General features: G+C 43.4%; 1 protein-coding gene across 1 annotated transcript; it reads right to left on the bottom strand.

The window, feature by feature from the left end:
* Window positions 1–5,311: 5,311 nt before the first annotated feature.
* Window positions 5,312–12,431, bottom strand: LOC133923192 (pentatricopeptide repeat-containing protein At1g09900-like; the record flags this gene model as incomplete). The annotated part of the gene is made up of 5 exons (XM_062368619.1): window positions 5,312–5,585; window positions 5,684–7,522; window positions 8,910–8,987; window positions 9,072–9,233; window positions 10,523–12,431. A coding segment is annotated over one exon (1,857 nt), but the record flags the coding sequence as incomplete, so codon positions are not given.
* Between the last annotated feature and the right edge of the window lie 5,764 nt (window positions 12,432–18,195).

The raw sequence follows: 18,195 nt of genomic DNA, 5'->3' as shown, positions 1-18,195 counted from the left end.
CAAAACTACTCCCGAAGCAAACTGGATACCCCAATTGGCCTCTCATGCCCAACACCATCGACTCGTACGCTAAAAAACCACATATACAAAGATATTCGGCTCACCCATCCCATATCTAGGTATGTGGTAAGTACGGAAAAGTGCTAAAGCCAACTGTACCGACGGACGGTGCTTAAACGTGCAAGTGGTTTATGGCATCCGGGCTCCTCTACCGAACTACCCCGAGGAACTTCTCCGGGACAGATGATACCTCTAGCACTGCCACGTCTCGTCTCATTCTCACAACTCATCCAACCAACATCATCAACCCAATATTGTGATCATTGTGAAAGTAATTAACCCCTATGCTCACGAACGATGAAACATTTTACCTCTTGACTTGTACCAGTGACTATGCATTGCTAAGCATCATGAGTAACTTTTAAGTTAGATAACATCATATTAAACCCAGTTACAAGAATACAGATAATCAACAATTCAAGGTGGGGGAAATAATGCATCAAAATAGGCTTTACCCATGTAACTTGACATCGACTCACTAACAAGCAAACATACATAAAGTATAATTTATCAATTGAGATAACAAATGATCCAAAATAATATGTGCAGTATGCTTAGATGCTTACCTTGCTGCTTTTCTTAAATTCAAGATCAATGACAAACCTCCTCGTGATAACCCGCTACTCTCTGGTTTATCGCTAAAGAAAATAATGCATCACAATAAGTATTATTAAATGCTACAAAATATACATTATAATGCATGAAAACATCTTTCGTAGTTAGAATGAGTCATAAGAAAACTAACAAAATTGATTTCACCAATTTTGGACTCATAAAGAATTAACGATGAATTAATAAAGCCTTAACCTAATTAACTTATCTCAGAATTTTAATTAATTGTTTTTATGGCTGGGGATATTTTTAATAGGTATAGTAGGTTATTATGAAACCAACAAAATTGGTTTCATAATTTTTGGAGTTACAGATAATTTATTATGAATTTTACAAGTTTCAGCAAACAATGAATTGCACTGAAATAGTTCTGTTTGAGTTGACCGCGGTCAGACCGCCAACATGGGCGGTCAGACCGCTGGGAGTGTCGGTCAAATCGTGGAAAAATGTGGTCAAACCACCAGCGTGCAGAGAGATTCAAGTTCTGGCGGTCATATCGGGCCCTTAGTCGGTCCGACTCCTGGAATGGCAGTTAGACGGCTAGAAAACGTGGTTAGACAGCTGTGCTCGGCCGGGAGCACTTGGTTAGCTCACCTGCAATGATTTTGGTGATGCCTTTGGCCAAGTTCGGCACCTAAACGCTCTATGCGACGAGGAGAATCTATTTTAGGTGGTTTGAGTGATATTCATGGGGCAAAAGCTAGGGTCCCATGGATTGACATTTATGGCTAGGGAGCTCGGTTCTATGGCTATGGGGAGTGGAAGAACTCGGGGGAAATTAGGGGAAAAGGGGTTGGGGGAGCTTCACCTTGGTGTAGGAAAGCTTGCTTGTAGGTTGACCAGCTTCGAGGAAGCTCTGATGTGTGGATCCGCTCCGGGGTGTTCCGACCGGCCTAGAGGTGGAAGAAGCGCTTCGGGCTTGCTTCGGCGAAGGGGTTGCTTGGGGATGAGCTCGGATACAACGTGGGGGACTCACGGGCAATCTCCTCCTTTGGTCTTCGGCCTTCGTTGAGCTCGGGTGGGGACCTCCTCTTCTCTTCCTCCTTCTCTCTTCTCTCTTTTCCTCTTTCACTTGGTGGGGAGAAATGAAATGGTGGGTGGATGGATATGTGTTGGTTGAGGGCTTAAGTGGTGGTTCTGTGTACTGGCGGTAGGACCACAAGGTAGCTTGGTCAAACCGTCCGGGAGTAGAGACTCTGGGAGTTCTGCATGCCACTGGCGTTAAGACCGGCGGCAGCTCGGTTGGACCGCTAGGGGTTTTTTTCCCGGCTTCTTTCTAAAAGGTTTAGGGGCTTTTGGGTTTTTATGTACGATTAGGGTTTTTAGATGATTAGGGAGATCCAACATACATGGTGGAAACATGTATACGCCAAAAATATACGTTTTTGAAACATTTTAAATACTTAAAACATGATTTTAAAACACTATAATGCTCATACATGCTCCACGACAAAATTAATATTTTTAGGCCGTGACACACTCCCACCTCCTGGCTGCCTCCGTCTCCCCTCCGGTTACAACATACATATAAGCATATGCATGCCTTCATACTCATTCTATCTTGCATTGCTCCAAGACCGTGTTGACTGGCAGAGTGGCAGTTAGCCAACGCGTTGTCGCTCAAGTTTCCAGCTTTGCATGTGCCATGCAAACAAAGATGTTTGAACTGCCCTAATTTGTTTATCAAGCATGCATTATGTTGGAAATACATCACTTTCAGATTTAATGTAATTCAATTCCTAATATAACATGAACAAAAAACATATGCAAATAACCAATTCCGACTAGATTCCAAATAGCTCCGACGAGCCCCGACTAGATTTTTTAGTGGGATTCTGACAAGCCCCGATTAGACCCATCTAGCTTTCTGAGTATAATTCTGACAATGTATCTAATATAGATTGCGATGTACGAAACTGATGGCGGCGTGAGATGCAGAGGCTCCCGTGATATCAATGCAGTAGACAATGACAAAGTAGATCGCGATGATGTAGAGAAAGCAGATCGTGAGCAGTCACGTCGAGCACTTTTAAAAACTTTATTCATCCTCTCCCAGTACAAGATCTTAAAAGCTATGGATTCTGAAGACCTGCTCTCCTGTTCGTCGATGCACGTTGACGCAGAGGGATGGACTAGACTACATGCGATAGCACAACAGAAAGAAAATAGGCAAAAACCTTAATTGTGTATATGCTTTGTAGTGACGGCTGGTGGATATATATAGAGGGAGAATCGCGCGGTTGAGATGCGCCACGATCGGACTCGGTTACATCCACGATCGAGTTCTTAACTGACACGATTTCCATATAATATATCTGTTTGTCCACACCTTAAACGGAAAGACATAGGAGGTGGCAAAAAAAAATAGAGAGAGAGTAGATTTGCTAGCGTTCTGGGAGAATAAATAAGGAACAAGTCGTGGAAAAGATAGCATCAAACTGGAGATAATAAACCTAACTCTCCGTGCTTTAATCCAGAATGGATACAGGGTCGTCGACGAAACCCAACAAAAGAATAAAACTGCAAAAGGAGGTTGCACCTGCGCAAGCTATTGGACCCAATTTCGACGAACCATTCAACTAGGTGTCATACGCCCGCGCCCTCCGCTCTAGCCACGGCCCGACCCGACGAGGCGAGTGAGCCATGTGCGTGTTCTTCTAGTTCTCTGATCCACACGTGCTAAGTAGGTGGAGAAGAGAATCTCTTATAAGTTGGTCTCCCTCCACCTCAACTAGCAAAGTGGGACTAAAAGATATACCAACACCTCCACTTGTTGGGCTTTTGAGATTTATTTATAATTTTTTTAAATATATTTGGCTAAGCCCATATATCTAACACATTAATCCAAAAAAATTATAAACTTAATTGTACCACGCTTCATAATTTCCATGTGCCTAAATTCGCGATGTCATTTTCACGCTACCAGTGAGCTTTAAGTTCGGGAGGGGTTGCTTTGCAAGGTTTTCTTTGTCGTTGGGCTTAGAGGAGCTCCTGGGGAGGCAGGTAGGTTAGATGGAGGAGGCGGGTGGCGTGGTATGGCGTCGCCGGTCGCGGGTGGCGGAGGAGCCGGTGGGCTTGATCGGGACAGAGGTGAACAGAGAGCTAGATTAGCGTGGAGGCGGGTGGTGGGAGCGGATCCGAAGGTAAGAACACTGCCAGAAACAGGGAGGAGAGGCAAGTGGGTTGGCGGCGAGTGTGTGAGGAAGATCAACGGGGGAGGAAGAAGAACAGTGTTTGACTGAAGAAGGAAGAATCAATGTCGTCCAATCCTCATCCAACAGTGGAAAGTCGTCGACTGAAAAATATTAGAGTTTGAATGGGACATAGTAGAACGAGAGAGAATTGAGAGTGAATTGTCGATCTATTGATCCATGATTCAATGTCTTTATATACATGATGAGTGGACACTTGCCCATTGGGGAGCCGTCTGTTTCCCAAGGTTGGGGGTTCGTAACACTCCCCCTATTAAATCTATCATCTATATATATTAAATTGAAGATTCCTCTAAAAACCCTTTGAAAAAAATATGAGAAAAATATGATCGTAATATGCCATTGAAAAATCTTTAAAAATCTAATAGAAAAAAATGATATGGCATATATATATATATATAGACACACACACATATGAGAAAATTTCTTATTTACTATTAGAAGATAAGGTAATTCTCTCTGTATCATCTCACAAAATGAACTTCCTTATTTGTCGCTACTTCTAACTTCTATTCTTTCCCTGCCACTACTTCTAATTTTGATCCCAACTTGTGCTACAAGTCTTGTTTTGTATCTCACCAACTCATTGTTTTCATTTCGTTTGCAGATGAAACCCATTTTTATCCCATTGGAAATGTATTTTGAGAGTATGTATTACTGATGTAAATACTTCTCTTTTCTTAAGCAAGCATAGTTCTACTTCAATTATCTTCTATTTTATCCAATCTGAGTACTTCATGCACTATGCCATGGCATTTGGTTCTGGATCAAACTCGAGGTTTTTAGCTATTTTTAAAAGAAATAAATGTTGAGAATTGTAGTCTTTCTATAGTATGATTCTCCTAAATTCGAGAGTCACCGGCGCCACAGAGTAGTCGGTCCGCCAAGGGATCCTGTAGCTCTGACAATGGATAGGGTTGCCGCTGCCGTGGCCATTGCCGCCTCGAAGGAGGACCAAGGGCGCCAAGGTCCCGAGGTTAGGTCGGTTGTTGCCGTCGCGAAAAGTGTCGAAGCCAATGTTGTCGCGCTATCCACTGCCTTGTCACCGTTGGCGGCGCCATCGTCGACCAATCCAAATGGGGCCCCATGCCGAATGCAAAGGTAGATCGGTGACCGGGCCGGTGGCCATGAAGGAGGAGGCAGGGACGTCCATAGGGCCGGCTCCCTCTAGTGAAGCAGATCGACCGACGATGCAAGAACTGCCATGGTCATCGCACCCGCATCAGTTGTAGCGTGGGTGCCATTGCCGGTGGTCGGTGCAGCCGGTCGATTGCCGGTGGTCGGTGCAGCCGGCGATGAAGACCGGCGGGGTGGGCATAACTGCTCTTACCCTCCAGTGAATGCTATCTCCTCTTGCCGAACACGATTGGTTTAAGCATGTTGATGACGTATTAGAGTTTGAATGGACACAATAGAACAAGAGAGAATTGAGAGTGAATTGCCGATCTATTCATTCATGATTCAATGTCTTTATATACATGATGAGTGGCCGTTTGCCCACTGGGGAGACGTCCGTTCCCCAACGGGCGGGCATAACTGCCCATGACAGTTGCTTGATCACACGGTTCTTAACCCAAAAAAAAAAAGGCATCTGTAAAATAGCATCACCCTAATTGTATTGATCGTGCATCTCCACGTAGTGCTCCCTTGAATCTTTGCACCACCCTCTCATGTCTCAATGCCTCCATGTTCCCCTGCCACCTGCGACATCATAGCGGGATAGGCGATCATGAGAGAAATCAAAGCATGCGGGTGTGCACGTGTCTGACAATCTGCGTACATGCAGATTGATGACTCACCAGCGTGTGGATGGTGTAGGTGGCCCTGGCGCTGATCACCGAGAAGTGTGCGTTCTGCACCTCGCCGCCGGCCTCCACGGTGCGCACCGTACCGTGCAGGCCGCCAGACCCCAGGTACTGCACCTCCACTTCCGGCCTAGACGAGGAGTCAGAGCCAGAGACGGAGCCCTGGGACGACGAGGCCCTCGCCGTCAGCTCCAGCTTCCTCTCCTTGAGCCTCCACCGTCTCCGCCATCCGCCCCCATCCGCCCGCATGTACGCCGCCTCACGCAGCCTGTCCCTGCGCCGCCTGACAGAAATCAGCATACATCGATCAAGCCAACGTGCATGCGCTTACTTACATGCATGAATCATGATGTATTTATATATCAATATGTGCACGAACTGTGGCTGCAGACGACGGCCAGCTGCTACCAAGCGAAGAGTCCAGGCGGGAGTAAAGGGCGTTCATCTGATTCCAGCGGCTGCACTCCACCGTCATCCAGTCGGCCTTGCTACCACCGGCCGCAGGACCACCAGGAGGAGGCAGCGACGGCTGCGGCATCTCCATGACCCAGAAAACTCTAACAAGTACAATGGTGGTGGCGACGCTTTCGGTCATGCATTTGGCCCCAATTGGACCATTCAGGAGAAGATGACCCTGACCATGCACTCCCCACAAAACTGTTGAACAGATATTGCTGTGGAGGTGAAAGTCCACGGCCGCATCGCTGCAGCCCGTGGCCCAATTCTCAGGTCAGGCCATCATCCACGGCATGGATGCTTACATTTGTTTGTCTACAAGACCGAGGCTCTGTTCTGTTTCTTTTCATATTCATAGACATGGACTATCCCTGGATTTCATGATGTTCAGTATGTATGACTATGGGGTCCGGTTTATTTGAATTGTACTGGTCAAATTACTTTGGATGTAACCTGGACTTTCGTACTTTGGATTAGGTATCCAACCATTAGCATCTCTATATGTACTGTGGCAAAGCATGTAGCTCACAATATTGTTTAGGAAAGTAAACCTTTCGGGCTTTGTTGTATCATTGCTTTCTAATTAACGCCACAATTCTTTATCTAGTGAAGGCTGCAGTCGGTAATCTTACCGTGCTAGAAAACAGTATCATAGAATAAGTATAAAACACAAAAGTTGCACAAGAAAAGGTTGAGAAATGACTATATGCCAACCTGCATGACTAAAAATGGTCATAAAAGAAAACGTTCCAAACAGGAATATCTAAAGCACCCTGAACTGGGGAGCGGAAAGCGTCTTCGATGGTCATTTTGTTATATTTGAATTATAAATAGTAGAACCATTTACAATATAAATACCAATCAGTAGGGTGATAATTTTACTGTTTACAATTATTTAGAACAATGGCAGTTTGACTGTCACAGCAAAGAATTCTGATCACAATAGGCAAACTGCACCTGCTCTAGCCACATCACTTAATTAAAATTTAAAAGTAAAGCGAAAAGGTTTATACCTGTCACTCTTCAGCTTTTTTGAATATTTCAATGAAACTAGAGCAAGTCCAACACTGTGCACTCTGCATTCTGTCTTTTGCAGATAGTAAAGAATGCACACAGCAGCTGAAACACTTCACCCAACTTAATCATGTGATCCCGCTGCATACACGGATCCTATTGAACAAATGAGAACTCAATAGGTACTAGAAAACCGTGAAAGGACCAATACCTCCAAATAAGCACCAAAACATAACAGACAATCAACATAATGCTAGTTTTGAAATCACAAATTACCATGTCAGGCCAGACTGCACTCACAATAGACTGGTGCATTGTTGCGTTAATGGCAAGTTACACCGCATAGATCCATCTCTGCAACAGCTTGCGGATTGCAAGATTCAAGAAGACAAGGTTAAGAGCTGAAAGGATTTCTAGGGTTGAAAGTTCGAATAGTTAAGCTTATTTCTCAAAATTGGAAAATAAAATTGGTACCAGGGGTTAAACAACATCCTGAATTCTCCGTAACTAATATCTGTGTATTTTGCCCTTGGTTGCAAAAATATATATAGATAAAACAACTCAGAATAGCATGCGTAAGATTCAGAAGACACCGTAAAACCAACGTCATATTAAATTGTGAAATGTTTCAGCCTGAAAATATTTTTGTTGACAGTAACAACTCTTTTACTAGACCAGAAATGGAAACGTTATCATTTTCTGCAAACCCCATAATTACTCAGACTTTCCCTTGAACTCCAACTCGCAAATCTTTCGATTTTTTTCTAACCAATTGGATCTTTTCTGTCAAGTTACTACAGGAATACTAACAGCGACAATGATTATGGTACGGTAGAACATGTTAACACTAACATACATGTTGTTATCTGTATAAGCAACTCCAGAAGAAAAACACCACATGCATACTCATGCGAGCATTTTAACTACATAGATGCCACATCAATGGCTGCCATTTGATGCAATTCTAATTAAATAGCTTTAATACTTCATGGGATGCAACAATTAATTTGCAAAAACCTTTGCATATCCTTTTCTTGCAAATCCTAACCAGATTTAAGCAAAGGAACAATACATATTTGCATGCATCAAGAAAATTCACAAGGAATGCGCAAGAGACAAAGATGACCGCAGTAGTTTAGGAGGAGCATTAAAGAGAAGTTTTTTTTAAGTTGTCATAATATCTAAAATTTGTGGGCTCAACATTCCATAGTATTGAATTAAGTTTTAATTTCTCATTGGGAATGATACTCCCAACATAGTAAACCAAAAAAAAAAAAAAAAAAACTCAACCACGGGGAGAAGAAGCCCCCCTAGCTTTGTCTTCAGAGAGGGGAGTACCGAACCCTTTAGGAGGGTATTCACATGACCAGCGAGCACCCAAGTTCGAGCTCAGGTGGGCGGCCTCTCAATTGGAGGCTCTACCAACCGACATAGGAAAGTATATGACTAGACATTCCATAGCATAGAAAACAACACTGTAACTGAAATTCGATAAGATTATGTCTTAGCTCACAGTATAAGGAATATTGGCACAAAGTCTAAAGCACATTGAGGACGAGATTTGCACCACCCACTATAATCTAACAGTACTGCTCTAAGACCTGTCCTAAGTTTTTCAATGTTCATTGAAGTGTCTCTCATAAAGAGAACTGTAGTTCAGCCTATGATACGTACTGCTGTAATTCATCTGAAAGCACTCAGCAGGAGCCAGATGTATTTGACAACAAATTGGAAAGAAAGAGATAGTTACCTGTTATCATCTTGCCTGCGATCATTTATCTCTTTCCTTGACCCTTATGGGCTGAGTTTACTTCCTCCCCAAGTCCCGCTGCATACAAGAATCCTCTTCAACAAATGAGAACTCAATAAGTATTGGAAAACCATCAAAGGACCAATACCTCCAAATACGCACCAAAGTGTAACAGACAATCAACATAATGTTGGTTTTGAAATCACCAATACCAGCTAGGTCCTAATGCTCAAGTTCAGCCAGACTGCACTCACAAAGGCTGGTGCATTGATGGCAAATTACACCGCATAGATCCCATCTCTGCGACAGCTTGTTGATTGCAAGCTTCCAGAAGACAAAAAAGTTTAGAGAACTGAAATAATATCCAGGGTTCAAAGTACAAATAGTTAAGCTTATTTCTCAAAAGTGGAAATAAAATAGGTACGAGGGGTTAAACAACATACTGAATCCTCCGTAACAAAATCTGTATATTTTTTCCCTTGGTTGCAAAATTACAAATAGATAAAGTAACTCAGAATAACATGCATAAGATTCAGAAAATACAGTAAAACCTACGTCATATTATATTGTAAAACGTTTCAGCCTGAAAATACTTCTGTTGACTTTAACTACTTTTTACTAGACCAGAAATGGAAACGTCACCATTTTCGTGCAAAACCCCATAATGATTCAGATGTTCCCCTGAGCTCCAACTCACAAATCTTTCAATTTATGGCAGTTGATCCTGGCAATATTACACAATTGGATCTTTTCTTTCATGGGACTACAAGAACACTAAAAAGCGACAATGATTATAATACGGTATAATATGTTTAACACTAATAGACATGTGATTATCTGCGTAAGCAATTTCAGAAGTCCAACACCACATGAATACTCATGCGACCATTTTGAACACATAGATGCCACATCAATGGCTACCATTAGTTGCAATTCTAACCTAATGTTTGCTTTCAAAAAAAGGCTTGTTTGCTTTCTGAGCAAACCGGCCAAAGAAAAACATCATTTTTAATTAAATAGTCGTAATGTTTCCTGGGGCGCCACAATTAATTTGCGCAAACCTTTGAATATCTTTTTCATGTGCAAATCCCAACCAGATTTCAGCACAGGAATTGTACGCGTTTGCATGCATCAAGGAAATTAACAGAGAATGTGCAAGAGACCAAAATGGCCACAATAGTTTAGGAGGAGCACTAAAGAGAAAACTTATTTTTTAAAAGTTGTCAAAATATCTAAACATTGTGGGCTCAAAATCCCACGGTATTGGATTAAGTTTTAGTTTCTCACTGGTATCGGTACCCCCAACATAGGAAACTGTATGACTAACTATTAAATCAAACAAAACAACACTGTAACTGAAATTCAATAAGATTGTGTCTTAAGGAATATTGACACAAATTTGTAAGCACACTGAAGGCGAGATTTGCAACCACCCACTACTCCACTCTAACAGTCAAGCTTTAAGACTTGTTCTTCTAAGATTTTCAAAGTTCATAGAAGTGTCTCTCGGAAAGAGAACTGTAGTTCAGCCTATGATAATGCTGTAATTCATCTGGAAGCACTCAGCAGTAGTCAGATGTATTTGAGAACAAAATGTAAAGAAAGAGAGTTACCTATTGTCACCTTGCCTGCGATCATTTATCTCTCTCATTGACCCTAATGGGCTCAGTTTACTTCCTTCTGAAGTCCCAACATGGTATTCAGAATAATCTTCAGCTTAAAAATATTTCTGTCGTGACAGAAACCAACCCTACAGCATGATCTTATTGTATAGTCAAATATACTGTAATCAGGGGGGAAACCCTTTTTGTTTTCTTTCATCCCTGTGAATGTTCTATGAATCTCAATTATTCTATCACTGTGAACAAGCCTGTTTATAAGGACAGTAAGAAGATCCCTTGAGAATCCACTCTCGAGAGATTCTAGAAACCAACGAGTAGCCTCGTCAAATTTTTGCTCTCTGCATAATCCATCAACCATTATGGTATTGGTGACTTCATCTACAGCTACATCCATGTCCGCAATCAGGTGGTGCACCTCAGTAACCTTTCCACGGTAGTAAAACCAATGAATGAGTGTATTGTATGTCACAATATTTGCGGCAAACCCTTGACTATAGACAAGATTCTTGGCTATGGAGGACTTTCCCCCAATGCAAAGACTATGGATCAAAATGTTGAACGTCCGCGTGTTTGGATCAATACCTCTCTTAATCATGTCTGTCACAAGCTTCAAAACATCCAACCATCTGCCCATGTCACGTAGCCTGCTCATCACAGTGTTGTATGCAACAACTCCAGGACACAAATTCAACGCTGTGCTATTCTCTAATACAGAAATGGCCTCCGAAACCATCGAGTTATGGCAAAGGCAATTTAGAATAATACTCAAAGTATAAGCCGTGGGATCCAACCCTTCACTTAGTATGACATCCAACTGCTGAAGCGCTTCCTTGGTCATGCCTTTCTTGCAGAGACCGTTCATGTAGGTATTGTAGGTGACTGTACTGGGCTTCCACCCCTTGGTTCTACTCTCCGCTAAAATCTCCTTGACTTCATCGAATCTGGCGTCATCGCACAACGCCCGGATCAGGACATTGTAAGTGACAACATTGGGAGGACAACCGGCACACTCCATCATGGCTATCAGCTTCTTAGCCTCTTTGATACGGCCCTCACGGCAATACCCCTGCACGATCGGCGTGTACGTGTGCACCATAGGGAGGCACCCTTCCTCCAGCATCGAGTCGAGCACGCCCAACGCCTCGTCCAGCCTCCCGGCCCGGCACAGCCCCGTGATGAGCGTGGAGTAGGTGCCGACGTCGGCCTCCACCCCGAAACCCCGCAACCGGAAGATCACCTCGTACGCGGTGTCGAACTCCGCGGCCCACCACGCGTACAGCTTGACGAGGATGTTGAGGGTCGACTCGTTGGGCAAAACGCGCGCCGCGAGCATTTCGTCGAAAGCTTTGCGGGCCTCCCCCTCGCGGCCGGCCTCCGCGAGCGCGTTGATGAGCGTGTTGTAGCAGAGCACGTTGGGCGCTACGCCGGCGCTGGAGGCTGAGCTCCTGAGCTTGGCGAAGAGGTCGACCACCTCGTCGACGTCCCCCGCGCGCGCCAGCGCCTTCATGAGCACGTTGCAGTCGCGCTCCGGGCTCTGCCACCGCTGCTGCTGCTGCGGAGGCGGGTAGGCTGCCTCCGGCGCGGGCGGGGGCGGGGGCGGGAGGAGCCTGGGGTCGTCAGAGTCCTCGGAGGAAGATGGGGAGGGGAAGGGTAGGACGAGGAGGGCGGCGGCGGAGGCGGAGGAGGCCATGCGCCCGCGCAGGAGGAGCCGAGCGGTGAGGAGGGCGGCGGCGCGCGCGATGGTCGCCAATGGAGGGAGACGCCGGCAGCCGCCGTGGCGGTGGGAGTGGAGGTGGCGGCGGCGCCGCCGTGAGGGATGGTGTGGATTTGGGGTAGGTCGAGGGGAGACGAAACGGCGGCGGGCAAGGGGAGGGGGAATCAAAAATGGGGTGGGCCGATATTAGCTGACTGGGGACGGGCCGGAAGGGAAAGTTTTTTTATTTGTATATTTTCTAACATTAATATTTAAACAAATAGATTTTTTACGGAAAGAATTAAAAAAACGTGGCTGTAGCAGGAACAGTGTTTCGTCAGAACCACTGTTCACAGAATTATTTTCTTTATACAAAATTGCTTGTTACTCCAAAAATTCTAAAATTTCTTGTACATGTTTCTACGGTAAGACTAGGCTGCGATAGACCATCTGGTGGTGAATGGCAAGCAAATAGCTTGGCTCGAAGGATCAAGATGGTGGTGAAGAGTGAGTGAAGGGTTTGTGCTAATACCATGCGAGACTATGGCAAGGTGTGGATAATTAGCATCAATCATATGAAGAATCAAAAAGAGATGGAGTGAATACGATATAGAAATTGGCAACCCTAAAGATTTGAAAGAAATAAGCGGTACTTGAAGATATTCAAATGTTCAAATTGGTTCAAACGAGTTTTATATTTGAATTTAAGTATAGGTATGTCGCACTATTAAGAGAGATGCAACGTGAGCTATTTGTCGTGTCTCAGTGCTCAAGAGTTTTTAATCAACCCAAAGTGAGAGTTCGCTTTAGGAATCCGGTGCGGAAAGTGTGGAAGTGTCCAAATTAGGTTTCGGAGTGTTCCTAGTTTGATCCTATGTGTTTAGGATCATGAATTCAGTTGGGATGTGTAACACTCTGAATATGCTTTCCATAGATTCCAATATCATTGAAATCAAACTTTGAGATAAAAAGTTATCGCCATTTTCAGAGGGTCAACTGTGCTGAACTCGAACACTCCGTGCCGACTTGGATACTCCCAGTTAGCCGGAGTCTCCGGGTTTAGTTCCGAGCCAGGTGGTCTTTTACAGCCTAAGTGTTTCACCCGAATTCTCTGTGTTGACCCGAGACTCCAGGTTCTGGTAGTTGTCAAGACCCTTCGAGTTGTGCTTTGGCCAAGGTTCTCGGTTATGCGTTTAAGTACCAACCCGGATACTCCAGGTCAGCACAATAGCTGTATAACGGCTAGTTTTGGGGGGAAGGGTATAAATAATCTCTCACCCCAACCCTTATTTGCTGCTACTTGGGTACAAGAGAAAAACCTTCTTGAGCCAAAAGAACTCCCTCTCACTCCAATCTAGTGTGTGATTTGAGAAAAAAAAAGTGAGTTGGATTGAGAGATTGCAAGTTTGAGTGCAAGTGAGTGTATCTCCCATCTTGAGCACTCGGGTTCATCGACAAGAAGCTCATCATCGTGTTTGTTACTCTTGGAGCTTTGAGCTCCTAGGCGGCTAATCGTCGCCGACGAGCACCCAAGGATGTGGTGTGCTATAGGAAGTTTGGGAAGGCTTCGATTTTGCCTTCAAAAGAGAATAAATCAAGAGTGAAAACCTAAGCTCAAGTGTGACGGAGCCCTCAACGGAGACGTAGGAACTTCTAGAGGAGGTGTCTAAACTTCGAGAAATAAATCTTGTGTCTCCTCTCTTGTATCCTTATTATTGAGTTCTTGCTCAACATTTATGCATATTGCTCGATCTACTTACTCGTATGAAATTGGTTATAAGTTCTCTGTGGACCTACTTGGAATCATCACTTAGAACACACGACTTCATTTGGTTTGAGCTAGAACTCTTTAGGCGTACTTTAATTTTAGTTTCATGTTCATTCTCTGTTGAACCCAGAAATTTCGGAGTATCTAGGTCAACCCGGAGTATCCAGTGAACATGTTTTCAGGATTTTAAACTAGAGTTTTCTTGCATATCTTTTGTTAGTTTTGAATAATCTTTGTCACCCTAGGATTGTAATTTTACACTTATTTAGGGTGGCTGTATTCTAGTTGAGCCTAACATATTTAGTATTTTCACTTGTGAAAAAAATCCGTTAGTTTATTTTCCACTGAAAGTTTAGACCAACGGTAAAAGAGAGCATTTTTTTGTAAAAATGGCTATTCACCCCCTCATCTAGGCGACATCATTGTCCTTTCAATTGGTATCAGAGTCAAGTCTCTCTTTTTATGGCTTTACCATCTAGAGAGTAAAGATGTCGACTAATGGATTAGTATATATAAAGCCACTCCTATTAGATGGTTCTAATTATTTTGAGTGGAGTACTTGCATGCTATTAATCTTTAGGGTCATTGGTCCTCAAATAGAGCGAGTTGTAGATGTGAAAATTTCTCTTCCTAGTTATAAAGTCTTATCAATTGAAGAGGAAGAGAAATGCATACATCTCAATGTTTAAGCCACTAATACTTTATTTAATGCTTTGAGTATAGATGTGGTTGAATCCATCATACCGGTTGAGAATGCCGATCTCATTTGGACTACTCTCAAAGAAAGATATGATAAGTTCAAATATGATAGAGAAGAACTTCTTCTGGACACGTCATTTGAGAAATGCTCTACTTCATCATCACATCATGAAGAGCACCAAATGACTTCCTCTCTTCTCCAAGAAGATGTCACTTCATCGTCCACCTCACCAATTGACAAATCCTAGCAAGGTAATGATATGGTGAGTGAGATTAATAAGTGTTCAAATCTTCATTTGAACTTTGACAACACTACTAATAAAAATTACATATCCATTTGTGTTGTCAACCATTGCATATCATCTAGTGCTAAAATGTCTATTCATCACGATGATATGGTTCATTGTTCTCATAACGATGCATCTATTTCCACTATTACTTGTGAAACTAACATTTTAAAGGAAATAGATGTCTATGAGAGACAAAGCCTAGTGGAGAGGCTACAACAAAAATCAACAAGAAAGCTTCATCTGGAAAAAGAAGATTAAGGACAAACAATGTGTGCTATACTTGTCACCAACATGGACACTATAGCATTGATTGTCCTCAACTTGGAAGTGAAGCATCAACCTCTCCAAGATGTTTATCTCCTCGTTCCGACACCCACATGAGCCTTATGACTAAAGCTAAAAGAAAATCGGTAACTGAGGATGATAGTGATAGTGCCATTGTGACAGCCCAAATGGCTTAAGCATGTCATTAAACATCATAAGCATCATTAACATCATGCTTAATTGTTTTGGGAAATTATTAACATGCAAATTCAATTAAACATAAATTGTGAAAATTAATGTTAAGTGATGCCATGTGAAGCAACTCACAATATTGCTATGAAACATAAGGTTTGAAACAATTGTAGAAATTAATCCATGTTAAATGAGGAATATTAGTGATTTTTCCCAAATTTTTGGGGGTGGTTTTGAAGGTATAAAAATTAGCACAAGTTAAAAAAGCTTGCATCTTTGGAGAATTTTAGATTGAAATTGGCTCAGGCATTATGGGTCAAACTAGTTAAAATGAGTTGCACATAAATTATAGTTTCACACAAAATTTGTCCTATCATTTTTGGACCTCTGGAAGGTGTTCTTTTGAATAGAAGAAGTGTTGTGGATATTTTTACTCGACGGTCACTGTTCAACAGCCCCACCCGTCATCCTCTCTCTCTCTCTCTCTCTCTCTCTCTCTCTCTCTCTCTCTCTCTCTCTCTCTCGCCGCCGGCTTTGTTGACTTCCGTGGCCGACCACATCGCTGGAAAGGCGAGCCACAGCACCAAGGCGACCAGAGGCATGGGCGCCGCCCTTATCTCCTCCCTCCTCGCTGCTCTCTCTCTCTCTCTCTCTCTCTCTCTCTCTCTTTCTCTCTCTCCCACACTCGTTCGGCTGAGTCCAGATCAGCAGAGTAGAGCACGCAGCAGGCACGCCGCTGGCAAAATTCGACGAGCCGAGCTTGATTCGACCAGGCCCAAGCCACGAGGAGCTAAGGAAGGGGTCGTGCGACGCTCCACCGACATAATCTCGCCAGATTCCCCTTCTTCCGCGGCCAAAATCGGGCGCGGGAGCCTTCTTCCCCATTTCTAGTGACCTTCATCGCCACATCTCCGTCGAGCCACCGCACCGTTGCTTCTCTAGATGAATCAGTCCTGCGGTGAGGTTCCCCGCGATCTCTTGAACCCTTTGCACGTGTAGTTTTCCCTTTTGCCTGTCGCCGGCGTAGATGTTGTGGGAGTGCTCGGCCGGGTCAATTACATTGTCGTTTGGCCGCCGGCGCATGGAACCGAGTGTCACATCCCAAATTCCATAATCACGTGATTAAGCTTAATCATGCAGCATTAGCGTAATAATTATTTTTAAGGTAAATTATTTTGGCGTACTAGAGCACTTTGCTTGAAATCAATTGGATGAGAGAAAGAAATTTGGAAGAGAAAAGAATTAAATTCGCGGTTAAAATAGACCTCTTTCTCTCTAACATGTGGGACCCACCCAGCCCCACCATCTCTCCCTCCACTTGGGCAGCAGCCCCACCTGCTCCCTCACTCCCACTCCCGTGCCTCTCTCCTCTCCCAACCAGCCAAAGCAAGGGAGCAAGAGTCCTCTCTCCTCTCTCAAGCACTCTCTCCATTTCTCCTTCAAATCCGCGCTCTAGGAGCCGAATTAAGGTATGAATGTGGTATCATTGCGATCACATGCTCATAAGCATTCCATTCCTCCATTTTATTTGCTCATTCCCGAAGGATTTGAGCCGATTTGGATGTCTTTTGGTGTTAGGGTTGAAAAGTGAAGAACACCGGAGTTCTTCGATTTTCCATCGTTTTCTCCTTCTCCCGGCGGTCCCCAACCTCGGCAAACCACCTTGGGTAAGTCCTATAGGCTTACCATGGCTTGGATACGCATTTGGTTGGTCGAAATCCGAATTTGGAGCTAGGTGGTGAAGTTTGGGTATTTTTGGATGTTTTAGACCTAATTTGAGGAATTGGTTGGGTTTGAGTTAGGAATGGAGTTTCTAGGTTGTTAAATGAGTTCTAGAACCATTGAACTAGCTCAAACATGTTCCCTTTTGGTTTGGAGAAGATCGCAATTCGTTCCGGCCATTTTCCCCCTCAAAACAGTCTAATTCTAGAGCTTCCCCGGAGTATCCAGCCTTCTCCGGAGTCTCCGGGTGAGCCCCAACCGAAAATAACAGAGAGGGCGCTGCCGGAGAGTCTCCCGGAGTCTCCGGTAACCCGGAGTATCCGGCCTTCACCGGAGTATCTGGGTGCACTGTTCATCAGCCTCTGCTGATAACTTGTAAAATTCATAATTAATTCATACGAACTCCAAAAATCATGAAACTATTTTTTTGGTTTCATAATAAACTACTCTATCTATTAAAAATATCCCCAGCCATTAAATGTCGAATAAAATTTTTGAGGCTAATTAATTAGGCTTAAGCTTCATTAATTCACCATTAATTCTTTACAAATCCAAAATGGATGAAACCAATTTTGCTAGTCTTCTTATGACTTATTATAGCTAGGAAAAATGTTTTCCTACATTTTACAGCATATTTTCATGGTATTTCATCATTTGCATCTTGTGGCTTAGATTCATGCATTTCATTTATACTTATCATTGCACGCGTTATGTTTCTTAGAACACGCTGATCCATCGATCCCGGAGACCGATGTCGATCCCGAGGTGCCGCACCTTTGTGAACCAGTGCATCAAGGCAAGCAACCTATTATGTTTCCATATTGCATCCGTTTAATCGAATTGAATGAAGTCTAAAATTGATAAATTATGCTTATGTATATTTGCATGTTTAGTGAGTCATTGTCGGGTATAAATGGGTAGATCCTATGTTGAATTGCATATCCTCTACCTTGAGATGTTGTTTATACATTCCTTGTAGCCTTGAGTTGTTGTCAATGTCTAGATATGAGTTCGACTTATATGCTTAGCCATGCTT

This window comes from Phragmites australis, chromosome 6 (genome assembly GCF_958298935.1).
Source record: "Phragmites australis chromosome 6, lpPhrAust1.1, whole genome shotgun sequence".
NCBI lineage: Eukaryota > Viridiplantae > Streptophyta > Magnoliopsida > Poales > Poaceae > Phragmites > Phragmites australis.
This window is presented reverse-complemented; position numbering and strand designations above follow the sequence as displayed.